At 33.9% G+C, this 12,960-nt stretch overlaps 1 protein-coding gene across 1 annotated transcript; it reads left to right on the forward strand.

Moving 5' to 3' along the window:
• Positions 1-6,396: 6,396 nt before the first annotated feature.
• LOC106618403 (Octopamine receptor in mushroom bodies) lies at positions 6,397-8,973 on the forward strand. The gene is made up of 7 exons (XM_014236142.3): positions 6,397-6,680; positions 6,737-6,838; positions 6,908-7,182; positions 7,240-7,509; positions 7,575-8,028; positions 8,089-8,375; positions 8,430-8,973. The coding sequence occupies exons 1-7, from the start codon at positions 6,641-6,643 to the stop codon at positions 8,718-8,720; spliced, it is 1,719 nt and encodes a 572-aa protein (XP_014091617.1). The 5' UTR covers positions 6,397-6,640; the 3' UTR covers positions 8,721-8,973.
• The last annotated feature ends 3,987 nt before the right edge of the window (positions 8,974-12,960 follow it).

Raw genomic sequence — 12,960 nt, forward strand, 5'->3', positions numbered from 1 at the left:
CGACAAGCACATATATTGTCAGAAACTTTGTACATGTGTTCCTTAGCATTCCGACGATGTTGGTATTGCAGGTGTGATATTCAAAAAATTATAAAATAAGTATAATAACTTCGAAATCATCAATACCAATGCGTATGAATAAAGTGCATATGTATGTAGGTATAATATTTTGTAATGTATCCAGGTAGTCGATGCGTAGTAGCAGAGAAATTACTGCAAAAGTTTACGATTTTTGTAATTTCCATATGCAACGATGGAGAAGTTAGATTGGTAAGCTTTCCTATCAATTTTTCTACTAATTTATACTAAATATGCATTAATTATATAATAGTTGTCGGAATCAGAATTCGATAAAAAATATAGTAGGTGTCATGAACTCAGATATTATTGGTTTGACGTTCGAAACAGAAATTGTATCGGTTTTATGTGTCAGGGTAACCAATTTGTTCGGTTTTGTTATCAGAAATAAAGCAAGAGGATATTCGCTGCCAGATTTGAAATGTAAGTTAAGAAAATAACTTATATTTTATATTATAAACTTTAGTAGACTTCATTTGGTATTTTAAATTTAAAATTAAATTAAATTTTAAATCCAAATTTATTCATTTGTATGTTGGGTCACAATAGTAAACAGCTGATTCGAATATTGGAATGTATCGGGCAGAATGCGGTGTCAAATTTAGGTGAAACCCCATATCTCGGGACCTACCCTACCAAATTCGGTAGGTAACATAATTATGATATTTCTACATTACAGTGCGAAAATAGGCGAAATCAGACAAAAAACACGCGTACTTTTCATTTAACACAATTTTAAATTCCATCTGATTCTTTCACTTATTATTATCCAGTAAACAAATCAAGAACCAATCAATGGATCGAGATACAACTTTGCGCGAATAGTGCATTTGAGATGTACCACCTTATGACCAGCAACTGCTTACATTGCAGCAAAGCTGTTCAAGCCCCCCAGATACCGAATATGTAGACCCCGGTTCTAATTGCGGACTTTTAGTAAATATATTGGTCAATCTCTGAGATTTATTATAGAAATTCGGAAGTTATCCTTTTCTGATAATAGTATGTGTGTACGTCAAAAAGGTGTTGAAGCCTTAGCCCCCATATACGATTTCCTATGGTAATTGAAAGATTTTCTAACTTCCTAATTCCTAACTAATGAAATTGAAAGAGCGTGCAGTTCTAATAACAACGTATCTTCATGCATAAGGTATTTCTCCAGATTTGATTCTAGCAAGTCGTAAGAGTATAAAATGTTCGGTTATACCCGAACTTAGCCTTTTCTTACTTGTTTAATTTCAGTTTGTACCTTTTCCTACCTGCATCAAACTGAAGGCAAAACTTCAAAGATCTAACTGAGAAAAGGATCTAAGTAAGAAAAATTTGACTTTTTCTTTAGCTCTGAAAAAAAAAATGATAACAACATACAATACATAGTTTTCGTGATGTTTGTGCTCAAAATTGTTTTCATTTCATTTATCTTGATCTGGCAATTAAATACCATGACACAATGTCATCGGTTGAGTTCCCGTTGCAAAATTGTTCAAAACCAAGAGCTTAAGCGGATATGTATCAGCAATTATCCAGGAGATGCTATAATTAAATATAGAGATGAAATGGTTAGTTCCAAGGAAATATACACAGTCTTTCAATTTCCAGAGGACCATAGAAACTACTTCTTTTTGTCGATCGGTGAAAGTACAATTAACAATTGCGCTCGGTTAAAGGTAACCGACCACAATACGTTCATGTGCATGACTGTCGAAGGCAATTGGGATGATATTGGGATTATTGATGGATTCATTATCTGTTTGGAGTCAGATTTATATTTAGCAGATGATCTAATTCGTTATTGTGCACCTTATTCTATCGGTCCAGCAGCATTTGCTGCATATCATTATTCAGCCATTGGTAAAAAACGTTTAGTAAGTGCTGGTGATAAAAACCAAACTTCTTCCGAATCTCTAATGAAATTATTGGTTATAATGTGGGTATTGCGAATTCGTATTTATGTACATTAAGAGTGCATTTTTTCTTAAAACTTGTTTATCAATAAATATCTCTAAAATTATCAATTAAGAATTCAGAAAATGTATGTATATATCGTTGGAAATTTTATAGGTAAATTTCGATATACATATTTACACACTTTTTAAATATTTTTCACATTGTTATTTATGAAATATAGTGCCTCGATTTCTTCCATATTCTATATTTCGTTAAGATTTTCCACATTTTGACTAATATGCTATAAGCCGTACATAAATGAACGGAAGAAGTTAAACATACTTGTATATTGTATTTTGATTGCGTGGGCTGGGAAACGTATAGACTGCTTTTTTAACTTTGGTACTATCTTTCATACTTTTATAAGAAATATTATCAACACATAGAATAATAAAATCAATATGTGCAGATAGCTATTGCACTTTTTTCTCATTTTGAGCTAAGCGTTGTTATATCACAGTTTCGCAAACTTCCACATCATACCATAGGCGGTGCGCTTTGCTTTCATTTATTTTTATACCCTGAATGATTTAGCAATGTCCGTCTGTCTGTGTGTATATTTTTTCTATGGAAAATTATTATTTGTAAAGGGTATATTAACAAGATACATATGTATGTAAATTAAACCTATTATTAAGTGCCTGATTTGTAGTAGTTTATGTTTTTCTAAATAATCGTACTGTGATTTATCACACAGCCGGTGAAAAATATTTAATACAAAATTTACACTTCTCATGCTGAAATTAATCTGTTGCGATCTGAAATATTTTAAATGTAAATATAAAAATTTTGCGAAGGAATTCTACATTTATTTTTCGACGAAATCGTGGATGGATTGCAATCAAATTTGTATGTTATTAACTTATTTTAGAGGTCATAGACTAATTTAGTTCTATACCTATATATAAATTCCTGACAGCGAACCTTAAATTTAAATCTTCATCAAATAAAACATACCTGACAGGAGTAAAGTCAACTATGCGGTATAAAGTCAACCGGACGTTCGAAAATGTGGGCTAAGGGAACTATTGATCTGATTCAGTCCATTTTTTACACACAGGCATACTTATCAGAAAAGGATTCTCTCCGAATTCCTATAATATATCTCACAGATTGACCGATATTTTCGATAAAAAGTTCGCAACAGGAACTGGGGTTCACATATTGGGAATGTGGGGGCTTGTAGAGGTTTGGTCCGACAGGTTTTCAAATAGATGTGGGCGGTGCCACGCAAGTTTTTGGCCCCCCGTTGTGCCCCTTTCTACTGTACTAAATTACAGGTTTATATCTTAGTTTAGTGCGGAGTTATGGCATTTTATAGGTTTTCGATTAATGGTGTTTTGTGAGCGTGGCATTAGTCCCATTACAAACATCTTAGAACTCGTCCTCACTTTTTTTTTGCCAAGAAACACGTGTACCAAGTTTCATTAAGATATCTAAATTTATACTCAAGTTATCGCTTGCACAGACGGACAGATTGACAGTCACTCGGATTTCAACTCGTCTAGTCATCCTGATCATTTAAATACATATACTTGTACATATATAACTCCATATCTATCTCGATTAGGTTTAGGTGATACAAACAATCATTAGGTAAACAAAACTATTATAATCTGTAGCAACATATATAATTATAAATTATATTATTGTAAACTATGCAATACAGAAAATGTAACTTATGAATAAATACGAAAAGGTTATAGGTAGTATAAAAATCCACGGGTTTAAAATGTGAACATGACTTCTAAATTTGAAAATGAGATATGGGACATACAACGTTCATAGAAATCAAGGTCACGACTATACTGTGGTTACGACCAAAGGGTATTCAATAAAGTGAAATAAGTATTTGACATACAATTTTTCTTTTCGCCTAATTGATAGGTATGTTGCCATTGATTTAACCCTTACATTTATCCGAAAATTTATATTTTGAAATTCCAAATTAAACAAATTTCAAAACGAGATATACATTTTAAAAAAGAAAATGCCGAATGCTGAGAGAAATGGGAAAAAGTATGTGGCGTGCAACTTAGTTTGTCATCGAGAATATGTGGGCTGCATTTTAGGCTGTCGAAATAAAAGAAACTTTTAAAAGAAGACGACTAAGCGCCGATAAAATTACTTCCCACTCTTTAAGAAAACAAGTAAGAAACTCTCATCTTCTGATAAATAGAAATTTAACGTATGTATATAGTTTCTAATAGTTCGGCGGAGTAATTTTGGCACAAATCATTCATTAAAATCGAATGGCACGAGCCAATCGATATGTTTACCATAGTTCCTCAGCAATTTCTCTAATATCGATTCGACGATTGGCCAATATTATTTTCTTCACTTCATTAATGCTTTCGTCTGTTGTTGTCCGGCATGCTGTTCGTCATTCACATCTGCTCAACCCTCTGAAAAAAGTTTGTACCACCGATTAACGCTGCTTTTGTCCAAGGTAGCTTCACCATATCTCAACATTCGGAAGGAGTCCGCGCACGTAATTTAGTTTTTTCACCCAAAATTTTATACAAATTCTTTTATTCGTTTTTTGGAATAAGTGAAAATCGAAGACGAACCAAAACGAGTCCAAGCAAAACACCTGTCAAAAATTGACGAAACATTCAAAATGGGCGACCTTGTCAGCATAAGTAAGCGATATGAGTACCAACATAAAGCAACAAAACAATCGAAAACACGTAGCCCGCAAACATTCAAAGTTCGCGATACTTTTTGGACAAACCTCGTATTCTGTTATTTTTTCCTGTGAGTCGTCCGCCTATCATTTAACAAAGTAGCCGCATTGTCTGGTGATGTTTCTGCCAATGCGGTTTCTGTTGTGATATTATAAATGCCTTGCCGGTTACGCATGGTGTGTCTAAGAAAAACAAACTGCCTACTTGAGTAAAACGATTAGTATAATATGTATATGTATATACAAAAAGTACTGTACTCTGGCAGTAGCTACAATAAAATATTCAAATGATTCTTACATGAATTTGAACACATGCTTATGATTTGAAACATAATTTTTTTTATTAATGACTTGTTTTGACTTTTTACATAAAAATATCCATTGTCCGTCCCATGGTACTAAGCTACCTCCCCACAAATTTGCAGCCAAATCGGTTCAGCTGTTTTTGAGCTATAAATAGTGTAACTTGAGTAAAAATTGATGAAACTTGGTACACATGTTTTTTGGCACCGTAAGAAGTCTGATATTGTAGATGGGCGTAATCGGACCACTGCCACACCCACAAACCGCTATTAATCGAAAACCAATAAATGGCCATAATGAAGCTCTACAATAAGATGCAAGACTGTTATTTGGTACAACGAATCGCGATGGCTCTCCCATCTGCAGTTTAAAATTTTATATATATATATATTTAATGTGCAAATCTCTTAAACCACTAAAGCTATAATAACTAAATTCACCCAAGACAAACTTTTTAGCACCCCTACCGACAGTATGAAAAAAGTGCCCTCGAGGTATGCCGTCTCGGGTCTAAAAATCGTCAAAATCAGACCTTAACTATTCAATCCCCACATACCGAATTTGGCAATCAGTGGGATAGTATGCTTGCTGAAGCCGCTTTATACCGCACAGGAACACAAATTAGTCTATGTATTTGCTATAATATCGACGACATGTTTCCCGGCCCGATCGCAAATGGTGTGGAATAATCACAAAAATTCGATGACTGATGATATATTGTATCGACATCGTACAAGGTTCAACGTATCATTCAATGACGCAATGTACAATGAAGCATTAATACTGAGGATCATTGTATTATCATTTCGAATTTACCAATCAGTCCTTTCGGTATGAGTTCACCAAATTGAAGTGCATCTAATATAATCAACCGAGATATAAATCGTGAAATGAAGTATGATACTGTCAAATTCTTCCACTACTACTGAAGCTTCAAGATCCATCTGCCGAAACTCTCTCAAAACAACAGAAAATTACCGACGGATTTCTGCACAATCAACAACTCACAAAATACTCTCATCGACAATATATGTACTTCCCGATGTACACAAAAAATATAAGATTAACTGACAGAAATATTGATTTTGGACGTCAATGGATTAAATTCAAAGATACTACCACGGATTTGCAATTGCTCAAGATTAAAGATTAAAATCTCTTCATTGCATTGAAGGATAAATCTTGGTTTATTTTTAAATAAAATATTATTGGTAGAAATATGTACTATTTTCGATGTGTATTTAGGTAGCTATCAATAATTGGAATTTAATATATATTTCCTCTTTCAATTATATTTACATACACTTACCATATAGTGTTTGTTATTTTTAAGAGGAATTGCTCAAAAAAAAATATTTCCTCTAAATATATAAAAATAATACCAAATTTGATAGTAATTCGTCCTAAAGGTATTTCCCAGGATTTGATCCTTGCCAGTTGCAATAGTATGAAATGTTCGGTTACACCCGAAAGTAAGTTTTAAAGTAAATTTTTTACTTTGATATGAGCAACTGTGCATTTTTTAACAGAGCAATGTTTGACAAAACGTACTTGTATATGTATGTATGTGCATGCACACATGTACATATTGAGAATTCATCTATTTATTAAGAAAAATACTAGAAAATGGATCGTATTTTGCCATATTTGCAACGCTTAGCGCATAGTAAGTTGTAATAGTGTGATATCTTGTTTCTAAGGTTTCTAATGAAAAGATAACAGCTTTCAAGTTTTCGAATTTACGAACGACACAAGCAAGAGATTTTTGTTACCCTTTAAAGCTCACATCCAACGGTATCGTAAAGAGAAAATTGTGTACAACCAGTAAGTAAAATACGTATAATATATATATACATACTTATATGTATATACTCTAAAAATGTCTCTTTGAAGAACCACCTGGTAAAGACACGGCATGCGATGATGAAGAAGACGTAAATAATGACGCTACCCGGGATAAATCGGAAAATGCAGAAAATATCGTTTCATTTAATAAGAAAACCAGTGATGCACAAAACAGAAATAAAATACATTCCAAGGAAGCGGCTGTTGGAAAAATTTTTGCGATAATAGGCCCAGTAGTGGATGTGATTTTTGAAGAAAATGTACCTGATGTTATGAATGCAATGCTTGTACCAGAATATCCAAATGGGAAATTAGTTCTGGAAGTATTTATTAGAAGTCTTATTTAGTACAACAAAAGTCTTTTATGTTTTTTTTTATAGGTTTTTCATCATCTTGGTAATGGTATTGTGCGTTCAGTGGCAATGGATAGCACAGAGGGTCTACGTCGAGGGCAAAAGGTTATAGATACTGGATATCCAATAAGAGTGCCAGTCGGAAAATCATGTTTGGGTCGTATTATGAATGTTGTTGGAGATCCCATTGATGAGCGCGGTCCCATCAAATCGGATTATCATTCCTTCATACATGCAGAACCGCCGGAAATGATAGAATTAAATGTGAACCCCACATTACTTGAAACCGGAATAAAGGTACTTTATGTTATTATGTTAAGCAAGTTATTCCCTAATCAGCTCTCTAATATACTTGTATGTAGGTAATTGATCTCTTGGCGCCATATGTAAAAGGAGGGAAAATTGGCCTCTTTGGGGGCGCCGGTGTTGGTAAAACTGTTCTTATAATGGAACTAATCAACAATGTTGCTAAAAAACATGGAGGTTATTCCGTATTTGTCGGTGCTGGTGAACGAACTCGGGAAGGAAATGATCTATATATGGAAATGATTGAATCTAAAGTAATTTCAATCGAAGATGAGAGTTCCAAAGTAGCTTTGGTGTATGGCCAAATGAATGAGCCCCCTGGCGCCCGCTCACGTGTTGTATTAACTGGTCTTACAATAGCCGAGTACTTCCGTGATATTGATGGTCAGGATGTTCTATTATTTATTGACAATATATTTCGTTTCACTCAAGCAGGGGCTGAGGTTTCAGCATTGTTGGGGCGTATACCGTCCGCAGTTGGCTACCAGCCCACACTAGGTACAGACATGGGTAAGTAACAAGTAAATATAACTTCTGTTTTATTCATACTAACGATTTTTCTTCGATTAGGTTCAATGCAAGAGCGTATTACAAGTACTAAAAATGGTTCCATCACTTCAGTGCAAGCAGTTTATGTGCCAGCTGATGATCTCACTGACCCAGCACCTGCCGCCACCTTTGCGCATTTAGATGCCACAACCGTATTGTCACGTGCTACTGCCGAATTGGGCATATATCCGGCAGTGGATCCTTTGGATTCGACATCGCGCATAATGGACCCAACCATTGTAGGCGAAGAACACTATAATGTAGCTAGAGGAGTACAAAAGACCCTGCAATCCTATAAATCACTTCAGGTAGTTTAAAATTCTCGCACTCGAAATTTTAATAAAAATCGTTGCGCATTATAGGACATCATTGCCATTCTTGGTATGGACGAACTTTCAGAAGATGATAAATTAATCGTAGCACGCGCTCGAAAAATTCAGCGGTTTCTTTCGCAACCTTTTCAAGTAGCAGAAGTATTTACTGGTCATCCTGGAATAATGGTTCCAATTGAAAATACAGTACAAGGTTTTAAAAGTATTCTAAATGGTGAAATGGATGACTTACCTGAGATTGCATTCTATATGGTAGGCGATATAAATGGTGCTATCGCAAAAGCCAAAAGTTTAGCAATGTCTATGTCGATAGAGAAATAAATACTCGATGTATTAAAATTATATCCAGAAATGCGCCATAATTTTAAACAGAGAACATTGATATATGTGTATGTGTAGTAACGAAAAAAAAATATATTTTATCGTTAGCGTTTCTGTTTGAAAAATTTGAAAGAAATAGTCACTTTATGGAACAATCCATCACCAAAAAAACTTATTTTATATATATAATTAGTTACAATCTTTAAAAATCATTGAAGTTATACTGAATTGAATAAAAATATTTTTTTTCATATAGGAGGCATGTTAAAAAAATAACGGGAATTTTAAGAATAAAATTTCACGGGTTTGAGAATTTTTATTATGTTGATATAACATACATACCCAGCCGTTAAGGCTAGATGTGTTTTTATGAGCTTGGTGATTTTAGTTTGTTAAAAGAAATGGGTCAAAGAATTTGTTCGTGAATTCTGGGCCAAAAACAATACTGTAACAATGCCCCAGCCTTCATATTCGCCAGATATGGCTCCGTGTGACTTTCCTATTTCCCAAATTGCAGAGAACCTTAAAGGGCCGTCGCTTTACCAGAGAACATAGAGGAATGTGAAGAAGCAAATCGAATTTTGTGTGAAGCTGAAAAAGTAGTAGCCGAGTAGGGTATTCACCATTTTCTTACAAATTCGGTACTATTTAGCAGAAACATGTTTTAGTATGATCGCTGATTCGATTTGCACCTTCTCGTTCCTTTACGTTCTCTGATTAAAAGCGCATCGTTGAAAGAGCTAAAGGGAAATCCAAAAATCGAGTTTTAGAAGTGTTTCGACGATTGGAAGAAGCGCGGGCACAATACATCATATCGAAAGGGAACTATTTTCAATTATTTAGTCAAATGAATAAATATTTTTTCAAAAAACGAAAATTGCCGTTATTTGTTTAATACACCTCGTATTTTGTATGGAGCGATTTTACGTCATCATCTCGATGATCGTTTACGTTTATGTCTACGATAACTTGTGAAAATCTTTTTGACAATTCTTTGCGGCATTTGTTTTTGTACTTGTTCCGGTATTGCCAGTAAATGGCGTTGTGTGCATCAACTTTTGCGGGGGCTTATTTATGTACAGCCTCTCAATATACTTATAAAAAATTAAGTGTCAAGTTTAGTTCGGGACAAACGTCTAAGCTACTAAATCGATTTTTGTACAGTTAAGCAGACTGTGTTCAGTTTTATCCAATATAAAGTATGGGATAGTTTATATCTCAATTATGTCAAAAGTCAAAGCAATTAATCAATAAACATAATCACGTGTTCAAAAATCGAAATATATTATTATTATACTTTTATAATTTTGAGTAAAATGCCAAGTGAAAAATTCAATATTTTTTCCAATTCAAAATTAAACCTCAAGTACAATGCCTTAGTTTCTTATACAGGCAATAACGTTTTCGCCTTTATTCGTAAATAACGATTTCTCTGTATTAAACAGTTTATTTTAATGGTATTTAATGTATACCATAGAGAAGGCATGGCCGACTCTACTAGTAGGAAGGAAATGAAAAATTTTTTAAATTTAAATTTAAAATAGTTACATATCTTTCGTAAATTTTCGTTAAGTCAGTTTTTCAATTTGATTAATATTCACATTTTTAAGGAGTTAAATTTATTTACTCCATATCAGTTTATAAGAATGCAGCTTTTAAATACAAATATAGTTATAAATAATATTTTAATCACATTAATGCATCAATATACAACGCAAATTCATAAAAAATATATAACAACAAAAAAGTGTGGAAGTAAATATTACTTGCAAAATATAATTAAGTGTTCAAAGAGCAAAGATTGTTCTGAAGATCAATTTTTGTAAATTATTTAGTTAAAGAAGGTCGTAAATAAATAACAAATAAAGTACATATTGGAATTTTCTTTAAATACATTCAACGTATTCAAGCTCTAATGGTCAGACATTTGTTTTGACAGAAAATCTTGATGTTTACTTTTCTATGGGTACGATCACATCGAAGTGAAACACAAAAAGGCGGAGCAAAATTAATAAATAACAAGTAAGGAAGGGCTAAGTTCGGATGTAACCGAACATTTTATACTCTCGCAAAGTCAAATGATTTTCTTTGTGGATTGGCTGATATTTTCGGTAGAAGGTCAACTATAGGCACTGGGGTCCACATATTTAGTACTTAGAAGCTTGAACAGTTTTGGTTCGATTTAGACAATTTTTGGTCACAAGGTGGCATACTTTAAACGCATTATTCACGCAAAGTTTTATTCCGATACAGTCATTGTTGCTTGATTTGCATACTGGAAAGTGAAGGAATCAAATAGAATTTAAAATGGTGTTATATGGGAAATAGGCGTGGTTGTAGTCCGATTTCCCATTTTCCCATTTTCGCACTGCAACATAGAAAGAAGAGAATAATGTTATGTACCGAATTTTGTTGAAATTGGTTAAGCAGATCTCAAGATATGGGTTTTCACCTAAAAGTGGGCTGTGCCACGCCCACTGTCTAATTTTGAACGCGGTTCCTATAAAGTCATCCCATACCATCCCAGAGAAAAAATTTAATATCTCTGGCGTGTTTAGTGCTTGGTTTATCGCGCTTTTAGTAGTTTTTAACAGTACAGTTATATGGGGAGTGGGCGGAGTTGCCACCCGATTTCAACTATTTTCACACTGTAGGTAGAGGTTCTAAAAACAAAAAATGGATGACAAGACGAGTTAAAATCCGTTGACTAACTATCCCTGCAACCGATAACTTGAGTAGAAATTGAGATACATATCTTGTTGAAACTTGCTTGTACGTTCCTTGGCACCTAAAGAAGTTCGGTATTGCAGAAAACCTATGAAGTGCCATAACTAAGCACTAAATTTAGATACAAAAATGTAATTTGGTAAACCGGATCACAGTAGCAAAGGACACCATCAGCCTTAAATAGTTAAATGTACATATCTTCCAAACCACTAAAACTAACTCAACTAAACTTCTTTTTAGCACTTCTTCGTACGCTTTGAAAATGGGTAAAATCAGGTTATGTTAAAAACTACTTAAAGTGTGAGAACTCCCTGAACAAATGCACCACCACAAGCATTAAACTTCACAACCAAGATAGTAGGGAAGCGCTTTATAAGAACAGGTACCTCTGGTCTACCTCTGGAACTACTTGACTAATTTCAACTAAATTTAGTGTGGGAGCTTACTCAAACACTTCCCATATAAAAAACATTTAACTTCCATTTGATTAATGGCTAATGTGTAAAATCGGGTCAATACTAATCCCATTTATCTAATATAACATTTTTGTAACTTTCGGCTGATTGTGATCTTCACATTGTGCCATCCACTGCAGGGCAATGTTTACATTTTTCAAGCAAGTATTGCACATAAATTGTGCCATAAAATCCTTTGAGGCAATGGACACTGTCGGATATATTTCCATCAATTTATTAACTAATGTTTGTTTATTGATAACATTGTAAAAGCTATTTAGATCTTCCTTGCTGGCAAGGATGCGACTTTGGTTTTCATCAACATGATTCTTCATTTTAGCATCTTCGCGTGCTGATAGTTGGCTGCTCCCCGTCATCTACGTAATCTTTCTCTTCTTCTCCAGTGGAATTTCGATATTGCTAGCCTAAAACATTTTCACACTTTTCGGTAATTGTGTCGGCTTGTGCAAAACCTCTTTCTCCTCATTTGCTTCATCTTCCTCTCTTAAACTGTGTACAGATTGATCCTCATCTTTAAATATTTGAACGCATTCTTCTTCTACTTCTGCCACGCTGCGTGGTTGGTGGTCGCATTTATTTGGGCTTACATATTTTTCTATCCTTAGATTTTCACTTCCTCGTGGTTCGTCTGTATGTACTTCTCATTTTTTGTATTATTTAATATGTTTTTTTGCTTCCTTAGATTTTGTATGATATCGATGATGTCAGCACACAAATTTTCTATTTCTCATTAAAAATTGTATTTTCCGTACGTCACATTCCGTGTTTTCTGTCAAATAATTTACACAAAAGCTTTATTGATGCTTCGTATTTTTCAAGTCTATCTACGTTGGTCGTATTCATGTACATATATACTTTGCTCTAAGTATTTTTTATTGCCTTCTCCACTATTTGATGACTTAGGCTATCCTTTAGATCTGCTTCCATCTCTTCGGACTTTGTTTAGTTTCTGCGGTATTCCTTCCATATCACGTCAAAGTTCGACATTTCCGTGTTTTTTTTATTTTATATTTGTTAAATAATTTTCAAATTGCCTG

The sequence above is a fragment of the Bactrocera oleae genome, chromosome 2, assembly GCF_042242935.1.
Source record: "Bactrocera oleae isolate idBacOlea1 chromosome 2, idBacOlea1, whole genome shotgun sequence".
Taxonomy (NCBI): domain Eukaryota; kingdom Metazoa; phylum Arthropoda; class Insecta; order Diptera; family Tephritidae; genus Bactrocera; species Bactrocera oleae.